This window comes from Galeopterus variegatus, unplaced genomic scaffold, assembly GCF_000696425.1.
Source record: "Galeopterus variegatus unplaced genomic scaffold, G_variegatus-3.0.2 Scaffold4172, whole genome shotgun sequence".
Lineage (NCBI taxonomy): Eukaryota > Metazoa > Chordata > Mammalia > Dermoptera > Cynocephalidae > Galeopterus > Galeopterus variegatus.
In genome coordinates this window covers 56456-74233 of record NW_007730283.1, presented here as the reverse complement: position 1 = coordinate 74233, position 17778 = coordinate 56456, and the positions used below count along the sequence as shown (strand labels likewise).

At 50.7% G+C, this 17778-nt stretch overlaps 1 protein-coding gene across 3 annotated transcripts in view; it reads right to left on the bottom strand.

Annotated features, from left to right (window-relative positions):
• The window catches only part of RFX2 (regulatory factor X, 2 (influences HLA class II expression)), a 43708-nt gene that overhangs the window by 5059 nt on the left and 20871 nt on the right, over positions 1-17778 (bottom strand). For all 3 annotated transcript variants that reach the window (XM_008586895.1, XM_008586897.1, XM_008586896.1), the window contains 9 exons: positions 15753-15934; positions 14095-14214; positions 11180-11295; positions 10299-10417; positions 9929-10041; positions 9377-9531; positions 7314-7411; positions 6098-6247; positions 5090-5298 (listed from right to left, as the gene is read on the bottom strand). In XM_008586895.1, coding sequence (XP_008585117.1) covers positions 5090-5298; positions 6098-6247; positions 7314-7411; positions 9377-9531; positions 9929-10041; positions 10299-10417; positions 11180-11295; positions 14095-14214; positions 15753-15934 — 1262 coding nt within the window. The remainder of the gene's footprint in view (positions 1-5089; positions 5299-6097; positions 6248-7313; positions 7412-9376; positions 9532-9928; positions 10042-10298; positions 10418-11179; positions 11296-14094; positions 14215-15752; positions 15935-17778) is intronic.

Here is a 17778-nt window from a genome sequence, read left to right as displayed (position 1 = left end):
CCTCGGTGTTGCTCCCGCGCCTCGCTCAGCCAGTGAGCGGGAACCGGTCTGTATGTGGGATCTGAACCCTCGGCGGGAGCGCCGCCGTGCTTCCCAAGCGGCGCACTGTAGCAGTGCGCCACCGGGCCGGCCCAAATTTGTATTTTTTTTTGAATCACTGCAGTACATGTACATAAAAATGAAGTCAAATAGTGTTCCAGTCCTGTTCGTGAAAAGCAGCCCCTGTCTCACCCGAGGTGGCTCCTTTTCAACTCTGAGCTGCATGTGATTGTTTATACTGCAGATGTCTCAGTCCTAGGTCCACTCTGCTCTGGTTCTTCAGGTATGACATCCCCATCGACTTCCCACCATGGAGATGGGGGTCTCTGCACCTGCAGATCAGCAGCACATCCCCTCTTTTCCTCCCCCGTGACCCCAGTGTTGTGTAACTACTCTTGGGCTACATCAGCATTTGTATTACACAGCGATTGTGTATGAAGTCCACAGCTGAGTCGTGCAGTTCCTGTCTCGTTCATTGACTCAAGCTGCGTTTAGGAGCTGGGGAAACAGCAGGGAGCAGGAGCAATGTCCTGGCTCTTGGGGAGTGTGCTTGATCATGGAGGAGACAGACAACAGACACGCGGACATACGAGGTGACAGCGAGTGGTAAGGACGATGAAGAAAGTGGGGCATGGGGGAGAGAAGATGACAAAGGACGTGTTTTAGGGAGGTGTAGGAGTACTCCCATGAGGATGATCGAGCTATGCAGAAGTCTGGGGGAAGAACGTTCTGGGTGGGGGGAGGCAAGTGCAAAGGTCCTGAGGCACCGAAGCCAGGGCAGAGCAAGGAGAGGTGGGAACAGGGAGGTACTGGGCAGCTATCTAAGGGGTCAGATGGTAAATACTTTTGGCTTTGTGGCCAACAGCCACACTTCTGTCTGTAGCTACCCTGCTGCTGATCTGTGAATGAGTGGGTGTGGCTGACATTCCAATAAAACTTTATTTGCACAATGAGGTGGACAGCAATTTGGATCATACAGGATCACAGAAAAACTTGTTTTCCTAGGGGTAGTAGCTACCTCTTTTTTAAAAAAATGCACACTTTGCTGTGTATTTATCACCGAGTGAGATGAAAACCCTCCCATGGAACTGCAGGAGTCATTCAGTATCACAGTCCCTGTTCTGGGTAATATCCCCCCAAAGCCTTTTTTCTCTTGCTCTGTTCTGCACAGATCGGGGCTGTAGCTTGGAAATCATTTCCCCTTACAGTTCTGAAGACCTTGCTTTTACTGCCTTCCAGTTTCTGCACTGTTACGCAGAAGTCTCATGCTGTTCTGAGTCCTAGCCTGTTGTCTTCTTTCTGGAAGTTTTTACAGTTGTCTCTCAACCTTGGTGTTCTGAACTTCCACAATGAGGTTCCGTGGTGGAGGGGGCAGGTGTCTTCTTCATTGTGCTGGGAACTTGGCAGATTTTTCAATCTGGAGACTTGTGCCTGTCAGTGCTGTATTAGTCCGTTTCTGTTGCTTATAACAAAATACCTGGCACTGGGCAATTTACAAGAAAATGAAAAATTTACTGCTTACAATTTCAGAGGCTGAGAAATCCAAAGTCCAGGGAACACATCTGGTGAAAGCTTTCTTTGATGGTGATGTCAGTGATGCAGGGTATCACAGTATGAAATGGTGGAGCAGAGAGAGAGTAAACTCCTCAGTCACTCTCCTCCTAATGCCACCAGAACCACTCCCATTATTCCAAGAATGGACCAATCCACTCACGAGGGTTCAGTCCTCATGATCCAATCACCTCTTCAAGGCCCCACCTTTCAAATACCACAATAGAATTTCCTATCCTCTTAACACTGTCACAGTGAGGACCAAGCCTCAATGAGTTTGGGGGGGGGACATCCAATCCACTGCATTCCACCCCTGCCCCCCAAACTCATGTCCTTTTCACATGCAAACACATTGATTTCATCTCCAAAGTCTTAACTTGTTTCAACTCAAAAGTGCAAAGTCCAAAGTCCCATCTGTGAAATCAATATGTTATCTACTTCCAAGACACAATGGTGGGACAAGCACTGGGTACACATTTCCATTCAAAAAGGGAGAAACAGGCCAAAAGGAAAGGGTAACAGGTCCTAAACAAGTCCGAAACCCAGCAGGGCAAGAATCAAATCTTACAGCTGAGGAATCATATACACTGACTCTATGTTCGACATCCTCTGCACACTTTCATGGGGGTTGGGTCTCCAAGTCCTTGGGCACTTCTGCTTCTACGGCTTTCCTGGTCTGAGGCCATGCTTCAGCTCTCACAGGCTGGCACTGCATGCTGGTAGCTCCACAATTCTCGGATCTCCATGGCAGTCCTGCTCTCATGGCTCCACTAGACATGGACTGATGGGGTTTCTCTGTGGCAACTCCGATTCCACGTTTCTGATAGGCATTGCCCTAGCGAAGGCTGCAGTGATTCCACTCCTGCAACAGAGCTCTTCCTGGGTCCCTGAGGCTATTCCATACATCCATTGCAATTGGGGTGGAGGCTCCCAAGCCTTCTGTGAGCCTGTAGACCTAACATCACATGGATGCCACCAAGGCTTCGAACTTGTATTTTCCAAAGCTATGGGTCCAGCCACACCTGGGGTCAAGTTAGCCACGGAGCAGCCAAAGCAGCTGGGGTGCTGGTGTGGGGAGCAGCATCCCGAGGTGTCCCTGGGCAACGAGCCTGTGGAGGGCACCTCAGGCCTGTTCCTCACAAGCATTCTGTCTCCCTAGCCCTCTGGGCCTGTAATGAAAGATGCAGCCTTTGAAATGTATTCAAGATCTTTTCTCCCTCTCTTAATAATCCCTTTCTTCTGTACTAATCTCCTTAGCAAAGGGTCGTTGGGCTGTGCCATTGCATTTTTCTCCTGAAAATGCTCTCTCCTTCTCTACCACATGGCCAGGCTGCAAATTTTCTAAATTTTTACTCTCTGCTTCCCTTTTAAATTCTAGCTTTATGTCATGCCTTTGCTGCCATAACTCAGTGTAGGCTGTTACAAGTAGCCATACAGACTCCTTAGTGCTTTGCTGCTTAGATATTTCCTCCATCAAATACCTTGGATCAGCCCTTGAAGTTCAACATTCCATAAAACCTTGGGGCCTGAATAGAATGCAGCCAGGTTCCTTGCCAGTTTGTGGCAAGGGTGATCTTTGCCCCATTTTCCAATAAACTCCTTCTCATTTACATCTGAGAACTCCTTAGAATGGTCCATGTAGTCCATATTTCTATCAACATTCTGCTCACAACCATGTAACCAGTCTCTAAAACATTCCAAACTTTCCCTGGTTTTCTTGTCTTCTAAACTTTCACTAGCAGCTAGGCTTTTTCTAGCCTGCTCCTTCAAATTCTTCCAGCCTCTCCTCAGCACCCAGTTTCAAAGCCACTCCCACATTTTCAAGTATTTGTTATAAGTAACACCCCACTCTTGGTACCAATTTTCTATCCATTTCTGTTGCTTATGACAAAATACCCAGAACTGGGTAATTTATAAGGAAATAATATTTATTGCTTACAGTTTTGGAGACTGGGAAGTCCAAAGTCCAAGGAACACATCTGGTGAGGGTCTTCTTTGGTGGTGGCTTTATGGCAATGTTGGGGTCTCACATGGCAGAAAATGTTGGAGCAGAGAGAGAGAGCTCCTCATGCACTCTCCTTTTAAAGCCCTCAGAACCATTCCCAAGGCCACCATTAAGCCATCAACTTAATCACCTCTTCAAGGCCCCACCTTTCAATTACCATAATAGGATTCCCCACCCTCAACAGTTACAGTGGGAATTAAGCTTCTAATACATGAACTTTGGGGGCCAGGGGTGGAATGCTATGGATTGATTGAATTGTCTCCTACCACAAAAGAAGATGCTTACCAGATGTGTTCCCTGGACTTTGGACTACCCAGCCTCCAAAACTGTAAGCAATAAATACTGTTTCCTTATAAATTACCCAGTTCCAGGTATTTTGTTATAAGCAACAGAAGTGGACTAATACAAGTGTTGAAATATTTTCTTGCATTATGTTTTAATTATTTTATTTCCCTCCATTTTCTCTCTTTAAAAAAATTTCCTGTTAGCTGGATGTTAAACCTCCTGGAGGAGCCTTTAATTTCTTTCATGTTTTCCTGTCATGATTTTTCTTACTCCTTATTTTCTCTCTCATATTTACTTTCTGGGTTAGTTTTACATGCTAACTTGGTCAGGCTATAGTACCCAGTTATTCAATCTAGTACTAATCCTGGTGTTGCTGCAAAGGTATAATGCAGATGTGGTTAACATCAGTTGGCTTTCAGTAAAGGAGATTATTACCTTTCATAATGCAGGTGGGCTCATCCAACCAGTTGAAGGGCCTTAAGAGAAAAACTGAGGTTTCCCTGAGTAAGAGGAACTTCCACATGCACCTGAGAATGTCCAACCCTCCAGCCTGCCCCCAGACTTCAGACTGGCCAGCCCCCAGTCACGCGAGCCCATTCCTTGAGATAAATCTCTCTTATATATGTAATATATCTATATATATTACACCTGACCTATATATACGGACACCTGACCCACTGACCCTCGCTGGGTGCCATTCCATGGGGACAACGTAACCCCAGGCTGCTGGTGCCTGTCCCCGCCTCTTGCCTGCACTATCACAGTGAGTGACAGGGCTCAATAGTACTTCCCATGTGGCTTGTTGTACTAATTGACACCTTGACACCTTTTTCAAACTCTTATCCCGTCTCATCTGCCCCCTGTCCTCCCATCCTCTTTCATGCACTTTGTGCATTTATGCCTTTTACAGACTTTCTTTACTGTCACTTTAGTGGGGTTTGCTAGTGGGCAGAAATAAGTGCATGTGCTGGAGCTGCTGCCTATCTCCAGAAGTCCTGATGTCGATTTCTGTCTGAGGATGCTCGCAGTCTACTTTTAGGTCTTCTGGACCTGCCCGTGGAGTGAGGCCCACAGGTCAGGCACTCATTTTTGGGGGTTCAGCCCCTGCCTCAGAGCTGCTGAGTTTCATTTTCCTCCAAGCTCAGCAGGTGGATGACCTCTGGAACCCCCTCCCCTTGAAGTTTTTGCAGGAGATCAGGGGGTGCTTACCTGTAGAAGGACCACTTCAGTAGGAACTGCCGGGCGGCCTTGGGGAAGCTGGGGCTGCCTGCATGCTGCTTCAGGACCTGGGTGACCACATTGTTCAGCCAGCTGGCCCACTGGTCCAGGGAGCTCTGCTGCTGCAGGGTCAGCTTGAAATCCTGCTCCAGCCGCTGTACCACGCTCTCCTCGCACTGGCACACCCATGAGGCCTGCTCCTGGGGTGAGCATGGAGGGTCTGTGTTGGCCCCATGGTGCCAGTGCTGCAAATGGGGAGCCCAGGGACCTCCAGGTCCAGCTGTGGCTCTGGGTAAGATGTTGTGCAGTGCTAGAGCCTTTTTGCCCTTGACCTTTCTTTACCCAACTCACAGGACAGGGTGAAGAGCCAGAGAAGGAACCTGCTCTGGCTTCTAGGGCCTTAACACCAGGTTTTTCTGGATCAAAGCTTGTATTATACCATGACTTTGTCTTGTTTTGTTTTGACGTGGTCACTCTTCTAAGTGCATGTGTGCGAGTTTACTCATTTAATAGATAAACAGTGCCTGAAATGATCCATCTGCCTGCTGCCTGCTATGAGCTGGAACCTTCTAAGCCCAGTCGACAGAGCCACGATACGACACCAGGGAGACAAATGTGGTGCTAGAATCGCAGAAGCTGGGAGCATTTGCAAGGAAAAAGAACAGAGGTATTGGTCACAGCACCTGGATGCCAGAGGGACCTGAGAGATGGTGGAGTGGAGGGTCTTGAGGCTGAGAGTGGGCTTCAGGGGGCTTTGACCTGGGACATGTTTCATGCCATAGAAACGTGGGCCAGGCACAGGCTAGGTGCTGGGTTTTGCTGTGGGCTCAATTTTGTGTTTGCTGGTTTTTCTAGAGGGTGGAAAGCCTAGGCCAGCGGGGTAGGGGAGGACCCAGATCTGGGGCACAGGCTGGAGTCACACAGATGTCCTCTCTACTCTGTAGCTTGAGGCCCCATGCCCCATCCCAGGCCACAGGTAACTGTGTTGTAGAAAGTCACCTGCACGTTAGCAAAGTCCACGCGGTTGAGGTCGCTGAGCATCTGGTTGATCTGGGACGTGTTCTGAAGCACCGCCCGGGCCGCCTGAGCGAGGTGATTGAGGGACGTGTATCTCCGCAGAGTCTGGGCGAAGGCACTGACGACGCCGACCTGTAACCGAGGACGGCATGTGCGGATCAGCTGGGGGCGGCCAGGCCTCGCGGTGAGCAGGCGGCGCGTGGGGAGAGCCTGTTCTACTCTGCTCCTTGCGGGGTGCCCTGTGTGGATTCAGGACATTGCAGGAGGAAGCAGCAGGAAAGAGCAACTCCAGCAGGGAGAAGGGGCCCATGGTCTGCCATCCTTAAGGACCCAAAGATTGAGAATAAGTGAAGGATACAGACCTCGCCAATGTGTCATGCTGCACCTCTACCAGATGCCCACGCACTGGCGAGTTAGAATTCACGACGGTGTGGATATGCCCCCACGCCTAGAATCCCTATGGCTCTCTGGAATAGCTGCGGAAAATATAGATTCCTGGGCACTACTGGATCAGACTTTGGGGGGGGGTGTCTGGCTTGGGAACCTGCACTTTGTAACAACTACCTAGGTGATTTTTACACTGGAAAATATAGATTCCTGGGCACTACTGGATCAGACTTTGGGGGGGGGGGTGTCTGGCTTGGGAACCTGCACTTTGTAACAACTACCTAGGTGATTTTTACACACATTGAGGTTTGAGAATCACTGACTAAACAGGTCAATTCCAAATCGCAAGCGGGTCGACCAGATGCTCTGAGGGTGGCCCTCATCTCTGTAAGAAATGCTTGTGAGAAGGATGGGTGAGCACTCTCTTTCCACATGGAAGCCAAATTGTTACACTTCAAATTCTGACTTGTGGCCAAGACTGCAGTAATAAGGGCAACAGTAAGGAGATTAAGTCCCCTCTGATGAGCACAGAAACACTCAAGTGTGTTCTGCACTGGCCCAGCAGATGACACTTGCTGCCACTCCCCTCCCTGCCAGCACCTATTCTACACCATCCACATCCTCGGCGCTTCCTGAAAGGACCAATAGCCCTCATGGCGCAGAGAGGAAGTTGCTCTCTCTGGGGCACAGTGTCCTCACATTCCTCTGGAGCAGGGGGAGAGGAGCCCCTCCTCTCATCCACCCCAGGCTCCCTCCCTGCACAGCACAGCAGGGCCCGGGGGGGCCCCCAGGGTCCCGACCCCAGGGTTACCTTGGTCTGGATGGCCTGTGGTGGGAAGTCACTCATGGCATTGGTCAGCCAGCCTTCCAAGCTCTTGGCAAAGTTACGGATCGCCTGGGTCAGGGTACCTGGGAGTACAAGCCATGATACTGACTGTGGGGAAGGCAGTGTCTTGCCCTCAACATCAGCATTCATGGTTAGAGATGATGCCAGTCTGGTGGAGACGACCACCCACGAAGAGCAGGCAACACGGAGGGAAAGAGAATGACTGAGCAGGTACCAGGGCAGCCCAGAGCTCAGGGCACTGGATGAAGGATGTGCCGAGGAAGAATCAGGGATGGCTAATGCCATTTATTACTACCCACTGTCTGTGATGGTGGGTCTCACCCAGGGGATGCTACCCCACCCCAGGGACACTGGGGCGTGCTCTGGGACATTTGTGGTTATCATGACTGGGAAGAGGAACTCCTGGCATGGAGTGGGTGGAGACCAGGGATGCTACTCAGCATCCTGTAGTGCCCAGGACGGCCCCACCCCAGAGAATGATCTGGCTAAATGCTCACAGTGCCTGGGGGATAAACCCCAAAACACACACACATACAAGCATGTAAATATATACCAACTCCCAGACTGATTTAGAGCAAGGAAATTGTTTTGTTTTGTTTTTCTTTTGCACCTGGCCGGTAGGGGGATCCAAACCCTTGACCTTGGTGTTATAAGGCTGTGCTCTAAACAACTGAGCTAACCAGCCAGCCCCAAGTTGATTTTGAGATGGCTTATAATAAGATGCAAATAGAGAGGCTGGCCGGTTATCTCCATGGTTAGAGCATGGTGCTCCTAACACCAAGGTCCAGGGTTCGATCCCTGTACTGGCCAGCCACCAAAAAAACAAAAGCAAACAACAAGACGTAAAAAACCCAGGAAAAAAAATATGAAAGGAAATTCACCCAAACTCCAGCCATAATCTAGTGTCTCTACCGAGCAGGGCCCTGAACAGTTTTCGGGCAGACAAGGCCAAACAAAAAATGCAATCGTTCTGCTGTTTCCCGTTTTCTGGCAAAATACAGCATAGCAGTTCCAGAAAGACCGAGATTTGCCAAATACTACTAGCCCCACGTATTTACAGCTCGCCTGCTGGGCACAGCCCACAGTGCCCGATGTGATTTACTAACATGGAGGCCTCTGTGCCCAGCGGCTGTGTCTACCCTCAGGATTACAGGAGGTGGCGCAGGCCTGGCGTGAGGCCCTTCGGTGGTGGGTACTGTCATTGTGGCTGGAGGGCGGAAGCCCTTGGGAGTCTCCACAGGCACATCAGCCCCGCCACGGGTCTAGCTGCCAAGGCACATATTTTCGGTTTTTCCTTTCCTACTGTGCCCTGTCACTCTAACATCACCCCTGCCCCCATGTTGTGTGGGGACATCACAGGGCACAGAGGCAGTGAGACATACATGTCACCTGGAATCCCACAGCACTGGGCAGCAGCGGGTCTCAGTGCTCACAAGGGAATGCTTGGGATTTGGCTGGGGAAGGGCTGGGCAGCAGGGTCTGGTGGAGGCATTAAAGGTTGGCCCCCATCCCTAACAGACTGCCGGAGCTGAGGGCTACAATCCTGGCTCTTCCTCGTTATGTCCCTTCCCCTTCCACAGTGCGTGGCTCTCAGGAAAAGTCATTCTAGTGCCTATGGGGAACTGGGGGAGGGCAGCTACTGGGTGGGCAGCAACCCCCTCAGTCCTGAGCAATGGCCTCCCCCATGGTGAGGGCCCCTGGGCATAACCAGGCTACATCCTCCAGCCAGCCTTCCAGAAAGCACCGTGCCTGGTCCCGGCCCACTCTTGGCAGCGACCTGACAGCAAGCAGAGCTTGGAAGAGCCACTAACTGTGACCTTCCCCTCGGTATAGAAACAAGGAAAAATGCATAGGAAGAGAAAACACATTCCAGGGACCATCGAGCGGCTGTTCTGAGGGTACGAATCCAGAATGTGTATGAGATGGCTGCAGACATACAGGTGAAGAAAGGAGAGGAAAGAAGAGGAAAGGAGAGAGAAGGGCCAGAGAGGCAGGCTGGACGGAGGGGCCGCACGGGGCCTGCTTACTGGGGACCGGCCGCAGCACGTCGGGGATGAGGATCTCCACCAGCGCCTGGTAGAGGATGTGGTCGCAGTTCCTCATCCACTTGAGGATGGGGTCAGATTTACACAGAGAGATGAGCTTGTCCTTGGGGAGGGTGGCACCTTCGGGCTCTTCATCACTGTGGGGGAACAGGGAACAGGTGAGCTGGGGCCTGGCTCGGGTGGGCCCTGAGCTACCTACCCCCACCCCCCTGTCCACGCTGCTCAGAGGCTGTTGTTTCAGTGTCTCTGATGCGTCTCCCTGCAGCTATGAGCTGAGGTCATTTCTATTTGAAATGACATCACGGTCACCTCTAAAACCCTCCATGTTAAAAGTCTGATTTGAAAAAGGCGAATGGCAACATGGATTACAAGTCAACTCTGTGAGGTCTAAAGACTACAAGACATAGAAGGAGGGGTCCGAGCCCTGATTCTTGCAGTGACGCATTCATTTGTGGGTCACATGAGGGTGTCTGCGGGTTAAATCTGGGGGCAGGGGGCTGCTGTGGCCTGTGTGGGAGGACAATGGGTGGTCACCTGGTAGGTAGAGAGGTGGGGCCATCACTGGAGGAGGCTTTAGAGTTCCAGAAGGAGAGCCACAGCTTTTCGATGTAGTGAAACTGGAGGTTCATTACAACGTCTAAAGTGGCCTAGGTAAAAATGATCAGTTAGATGGATGAACATGTGAATTTATCACATGTCCTGCGAACATGCCTAGCAAGCAGCAGTGATACAGGTTGCAGTGAGGTCTTTTGAGATCCCAAGAGAAACCCCCAGAGAGGAGCGACCTGGAGGGAGGGGCTGCCGCTTGCAGAGAGGAAGTGTGGGGACATGTGAAAGCCGCCTGCCTAGGCTGGGGACAGCCCGAGCCACCCATCCAGGCCTGGGGCTCCTGGCAGGGCGTCACCTCGCAGTGCCGCCTGTACACCAGCTGCAGGGCTTTGACGTCGTGCAGAGTGACACTGTCCTGCAGCAGGACGCTGCCCAGGTCAGGCGCCGGGAACTCCGGGAAGACATGGGAGACGTCTGGGGGAGGAAGACGGACATGTCAGAAATGGGGCTCTTAGGGCAACGGGGACAATTACCAGTCGCGGAAGCCCAAGTACTGAGGGGTGCTCTGGAAACAGACAGCTCTGGGCTGGCATCCTGACTCCCCCTCAGGTACAAAATAGGGATATTCAATATTGTCACCTCCCAGGGATGTTAAAGATGCCAACATAGAGGCAGCCCAAGCCCAAACCCCGGCAACAGCGTCTGCATCTCTCCAGACTACCCAACCCAGGAGGGCTTGTCCAGGCTCAAAAAATACAGTAGAACAACATGGCAGCTGCTGAGTGTCTTCAGAGTCCACCTGAATAATGACACTGAAAGCAGCGAGGCCTCCACAAGTGAAGACTGTCCCCTGAGTAGCCCCTAAGTTCTCTAGGTAGACAACGAGGAGAAGCCGGGATGGTGGCCACATCCTGCTGCGCCCGGAGCCGATGGGCTGTAAAAGACAGGATCTAGCATTCTTTCTGATGGTCATTCCATTTTATTTACTCATTTTCCTGGTGGTCATGTTCTACATTAAGTTTTTTGGTGTATGCTAATTATTCCAAAATCTCAGGGATGCCAGAAAGGTTTATCTAAAACTTTCTATTTAACTGAAAACATGTCACACAAGAAAACTGTTTGAAGCATCCATTTAAATGCTGCTGTTGCTGAATCCCCTGAGCATCCAGAAGCCGACAGGATCCCAGTGGGGCCCTGCACCCGGGGCCAGGTGACACTGTGCCCTGCACGCCTCACCTATGTACTGCTGGTGGTGCTGGCTCTGCGCAACCATGGCCTGCTCGGGCGTGCTGTGCAGGCTGCTGTGGGAGCTGCTGTCCCCAAGGCTGTCTGTCTTCTGGGCTGGCCGGTACCTGGGCAGGGGACACATGTGCCACCATGAGGTCCCAGTAGCATTGCCTGGGATGTGCTCAGGGAGCAGGAGGCAGAGCAGGATTCAGTTTGGGGGTGTGTGTGTGTGTAATTTTTAAAAATTGTGGTCAAATACACAAATCACAAAATTTACCATTGTAACCATGTTTAAGTGCACAGCTCACCAGCATGAAGCACATTCACACTATTGTATAACCATCACCACCATCATCTCCAGAACTTTCTCATCTTCCCAAACTTACACTCTGTCCCCATTAAACACTCACTCCCCATCCCCCTCCCCAGCCCCTGGCACCCCCATTCAACTTTCTGTCTCTGTGGATCCGATGACTCTAGGGACCTCCTATGAGTGGAATCATGTATTATTTGTCCTTGTGTGACTGGCTTATGTCACTGAGCACAATGTCCTCAAGGTTCATCCATGCTGTAGCGTGTGTCAGAATTCCCTTCCTTTTTATGGCTGAATCATACTGCATTGTGTGGATGGACCATGTTTATCCATTCATCCACTGATGGGTGTACACACATACATACATTCTTTTTTCCCCCTAATATTTCTTTCTCAGAAGATAAGTGAAAATCTTCATGGGGAATCCCAAACATTTTACTTCTGCGAGGTCTCAGAGTAGACTCTGAGACTTTTGTTTTACCCTGAGCCAGAAAGCAGCGGGCAGCCTGTCCAGGCAGCAAGCTGAGAAACATTCAGTGAAGGAAGCTTTCCTAGACAGTCTGTTCCCCTGAGCCCAGACAGTGTGCCAGGCGCAGGGCAGGGTCAGGAGCTTGCCCGAGCTTGGAGCTCCTTTCCTCATGTGGAAAGTGGGGCCAGGCTACTTGGGGGGAAGGGGAGAACATGCTGATCAGGGTCAGATGCATGTTGACCACCTGGCTCAGGGTGGGCTGTGAGCATTACACAGAGACAGGGTGAGGCTGTTGCTTTCTAAATACAAATGGCGGAAGCCTGTCCCCAGGAGACAGGTGGGTGGCTGCTCCTAAATAACAGACTGCCTGAATTATAGGTTCGCAGGTGTTTGTCAAAACTGAGCACCACCAATAAGCTATGGTGTCCACTTCTGCAGACAGCAAGGTACAGGATGGACTACTGGTTCCTAGAGAAAATTCTAGAGACTCTCTTCTGTGACCTTCAACTCCCATGACCGGCTGTATGGGCAGGAGTCACTGGGACACCTCAGAGCAGCTAGAATGGGTTTTTGAGCCACACAGATTTGTGAGTGCTCACTCTGTGCAGTGGGTGGGTACCAGGCATGAAGGTGCTGCACAGAGGTCTCTGCCTACAGACAGACAGCTGGAGCCATCAAGACTCCAGAGAGGGAGCCAGGGAGACAGAGGTGCTCTTTGGCTCGTGGGGGCAGGAGGAAAGGGGGTGCAGTGGAAGGCTGCCATGGAGGTGACATTTGAGTGGGGCCCTAAACCAGGGGTTGGCAAACTGTGGCCCGCAGGCCAATACTGCCACCTGTCTTTGTAAGTAAACTTTTATTGGCACACAGCCACACCCATTGGGTTATGTGCTGCCTGTGGCTGCTTTTATGCTACAACAGAAGCGTTGAACAGTCGTGACAGAGATCATCTAACCAGCAAAGACTAAGATATTTGCCTTCTGGCTCTTTATAGAAAAAGTTTGGTCGGCCCGGTGGCGCACTGCTATAGTACGCCGCTTGGGAAGTGCGGCAGCGCTCCCGCCGAGGGTTCGGATCCCACATACAGACCGGTTCCCGCTCACTGGCTGAGCGAGGCGCGGGAGCAGCGCCGAGGGTTGCGATCCCGTTGCCGGTCCCGGTCCGGTACGGGGGCGACACTGAGGGTTGCGATCCGTTGCCGGACACGGAAAAAGACAAAAAAAAAAAAAGAAAAAGAAAAAGTTGGCTGACCCCTGCCTTTAAAGACATGAGGAAGTTTGTGACAGACAAAGAGTACATTCCAGGAAACACTAAGTCTTTCCAGCCATCAGATCAAAACGTTAGGAGGAAGCGGTGATTTAAGTATACAAGCTTCTTTCTGCTGGCATCTTGGGTTATTTTTCAGTGTTCTCTCTCTCTTTTCTCCCTATAGTTTAAAAACTAAAGATCTGTGATTCCAACTAGATGGCATTCTAGAAAATATGGAGACAGCAAAAGGTCCAGCGCTTGATGGAGGAAGAATGAGTAGTTGGAGCGCAGAGAACTTTTAGGGCAGTGTGATCTTATAGATCTGTATGATCCTATAATGCTGGGTACATGTCATCACACATTGGTCCAAATTCACAGAATGTCTAACACCAGAGCGAACGCAAATGTAGACTATAATCTCTCACGATAATGACTTGTCAGTGTAGGGTCACTGGCTGTCACCAATGCACTGCTCTGGAGGGGGATGTTGATAGTGGGGGAGGCTGTGCCTGTGTGATTTGGGGGGCAAGGGATACATGGGAACTGTCTGTGCCTTGCCCTCAGTTTTGCCGTGAACATAAACTGCTCTAAAAAATAAAGCCTATTTTTTAAAAATTAAAGACCTGCACACTCTGTTGGCAGGATGAGGTTGCACCCAGCCTCCCGTGTCTCTTGTAGCCTTGCTTCACTCTCAGCAGAGGGGACAGTCTTGGCTCTCCTGGGATGCTGGAGACCGGGAGGTTAATAGGAGCTTGTTCTGTGGGCTGGGGAGTCCTCTCACAAGTAGGTAAATCATGTTTGAGAAACGCCTCTCCCCACACTCTCCAAGAGCAACCCAGCTCTGCCCCAGCTCAGGGGCAGTGCTCAGGCCGGCCTCAGGACCCCACGGCCACCCACCTGGGCTTCTGGTGCATGGGCTGCTGCCGCATAGCCATGTACTGCGTGTCCTCCTGCAGCCGGTTCAGGGGGGAGTCTGGCTTCAGCCGGATCCCATAGTAATGGTACTTGGAGTTGCCCCTGGAAACCAAACAGCCCAAGGTCAGCTCTTGGTAGATCCTGAAAAATAGGTTCAGGTTCTCTTTCTCGGCCCTTCATTTTGGCCACTCTGGTCCAGCGTTTCCTGAACTGCGTGAGAAATGTTCCCGGGGAAATTCTGCACACAACACCCCCTTTGTGGAGAGTCCCCTCTCTGAGAAGTCCTGAAAGGCGAAAACCAGGTCAACTTTTTTCAACCCAGCATCACCTACTTATCATTATAATTATCATTATTATTATTAACTTTTCCCCCATCCCTTCAATCATCTAATAACACGTTTTAGAAAACGGCACAGTTTGGGAGCCACTACCTTAGTTGGTTATGGGAGAAATGATGATCAGAGGGCTTTCAACAGTTCAGTTACGAAAATAAGTCAAGGGGTCTCCAGAGGAGAGAAGCATTAACAGGCTGACATGGGCTGTGCGAATACTCTGCTCACGCCATGCCATTTCTCTGGAGCTGGCAACAGGAGGGGCTGCCTGGGGCCTTTCTAGATTAGGCCTGTGCTTAGCCAGGTGCTAGGAGAAAGGAAAACATGGCGACATGAGCCCTAATCCTGAGGTCAGTGCCCCGGACACTCCAAAGGTGAAGGCCCCAGAGGCAGTGGTGGTTGTGTCCCCTAGAGGCCCGGGCTTCCCTGTGTTTTCTCCCCACTTCTTCCCCTGCTCTATCTGTCAACAGAATATTCTCTGTAAAGGATCAAAGAGAAGAAGGGACTCTAGTCCTCGTGGACCCACTGCCACGTCATCATTAGACAGCTAGAATGCCCGCTTCTGAGAATGTGTGGACAAAACCCCGATGCCCATTTCTGTGCGACTTCGCAGGGAGTGAAGCTGAGCCTGGCCTGCCACAGGATCATAGCCACAGCAAGAATCAGCCATGTGGACACTCCAGGCCACCAGCTTTGAGTTAGCGGCATGGCCGTTTTCTCCTGGTAAGAGGAGCATTTGCTTAATTGCCTTTGATGAGTCTGTGGCAAGGGACATTCCGTGGCTGCTGTTGGCCAAGGACAGGCAGTGGTGGATTGTTCCAAGCATAGCAAAAGGTATTAAGAAATGGTAAATCCAGGGCTAGCTGGTTAGCTCAGCTGGTTAGAGTGTGGTGCTGATAACAGCAAGGTCCAGGATTTGATCCCTGTACTGGCCAGCCGCCAAAAAAAGAGAAAGAAATGGTAAATCCAGCTCTACTAATAATCCATAGACTGCTTTTAAAAGTGAGTTATTATGGGAAATGTCAAAAGGAGAGAGAAAATGAAAGTGAGCCCCCATGTCCCATCACCAGCTTCTAAAGGAGGGAACAGGGCCATAATCAATGCCTTAAATCACGGCCCAGCCACAGCCAACGCTGCCACCAACTCAGAGCAACTCCAAGTTCACCCAGAGGCGGTTGTAAGGGACACCTGGGCAGAAAGAGGAGGCCCCACATTTTCCAAAAATCTTGATTCTGGATAAAAGAAGAGGGAAGATGGGTGGGGAAAGGGTCATGAGACCCTCGGCTTCACTGCCTCCCATCTACCCACCTGGTTCCCAGCCTCCGTGTCCTCAGGCCCATAAACACAGACCGGATCAGTTTCCCAAAGGAAGCAGCATTCACGGGGTCGAGCTTGTGTTCCTGGCAGTGCCGCAGGTAATGGTTGTAAAGGGAGCTTCGGGGTAGACTCACGCCTTCAGCGGTTTCGTAATTATCTAACAGCCACTGGAGCTGGATGAAGAAAGACATGTTTGCGTTTGTCAAAATCTTGAAAAACGCTAAAATGCTAATGTGCACTCACTAAGAGAAGTACTTGCTTTTCCTCTGCTAAGAAACATGATGAGGACATCCGTCTTTACTGTGCCTGCTTTGCGTTCTCTAAGCATATTAACAGCTTATTTTCATTCATTTACTTATTCCTTCAATTTTCAGCCTGGTGTGCAGGTTCCTTGACTTATTGTATAAAAATCTGCAAGCGAACGAGACCTATTGGGTTTTGTCTTCATAGTCATTTAAATACCCCCACACCACCACACACTGCTTAAACACCAAATAGCTCCTAAACCTATAGGAATGGAGATAAATTCTGATGCCAAGGAAAACGGGAAGATTAAAGAGAACTTGTTGGAACCCTTTAGCACTGCACTCTGTATTAAACAGTGAAAATGAACAGAGATGTGGAGGAAAATGAAGAACACCTGTTAAAGATGGAGGCACTCTTGCTTTCCAGGATTTAGACTGTCAGCAAAAATGCAAAAAGACTGGGTCAGCAAAAATTTGCAAAGCTTAACCGCAAACCACAGACTTCCTATTGAGTTACCTTGGAGATGGGGAAGTATGGGAGGGGTTTACAGCTGGCTACAACATATGTAAGACATGCCTGTACCCAATAAAGTTGCTTAGTGCGTGCGCTAAGCCCCAGAACTTTATGTCTGGTCTCTGGTTGACAACCTCCCCAAGCGGCAGCCCCTAGCTCAAGGCATGCCTTGAGCAACTCACCTTGCTGCACTCTCTTGGCAGGACTGCATGTGGCCCTGCTCCCCGAGGGACTTCTGGCAGAGGCTACGTGTAGTCCTGCCTCCTGAGACCCCAGGGACCAAGAGAAAGGTGCAGAGATGGACTAATCTGTACTGAAATTCCTGATTGAGAGACGTACAGATGGAAGTTTAATAAAATGCTTAAATGCGAGGTTTTGTGCTCTAAATCAAAAGGCTGGCTAAAAGTCTAAAGCCAAGGTCTGTGCCTTGAGAAGTCAACATCAAGTCAGAAGAGCAAGAACTGTCCACATAACCAGATCAGTCCCCATGCAAGGTATTAACGCAGAGTGGGGCCCACTCACCTGGGGATCCCCCCAGCAAAGTGCTTTAAAGGCTGAGTCTTGATTCTGGCTTACCCCTCTGTTCCCTGATCCAGAGAGTTCTGATATGTGAAGACAAATGGCCTTCACTGATGACCGTTTGTATTTGGAGAAAGGCACAAGCTACATGCACAGAAATAAGGCCTGAGGTCCGAGTCCCGATCCCATGCCAGAAATGTGGAGGGGAAGCTGCATCCCTGTCCCAGTCCACCCTGCATGAGGCTGTCAGGGTGGTCACCCTGGGCTCCTGCACAGCCCCTTGGTCTGAGGAGCCCTTGCCCCCATGCCCTGTGCATCCTGTAAGACCTCTCCCCCAGCACACCCCCTGTGCCCCACACACTACCGTGTGCAACACGTCCATTGTCTGTTTGTCCCCCCAGACTCAGAACTGCAAGCTGGGAAGGAAGTTGGCTTTCATCTCCTTTCTAAAAAATAGTTTTACTATGGGGATGTTCTAATGTGCACAGAGGCTCCAACAATCATCACCACACTGTGTGTCCTCTAAGCCCCACCCACTCACAGCCTGTCCTGAGCTTCCTTCCTCCTCCTCCATCCTTGGGGCTGTCCAGGGAGGCGGACGCAAGAGTGAAGAGCTGCCCTGTGCTCTGGAAAGTTTCAGAGGATCAAAGTGGGAGGACGGCCAAAGACCTAGGTGAAAGGGTGCCTGGGACTGACCGAGGTCCCTTTCACAGAAATACAGACATCCACCCGAGCTGGG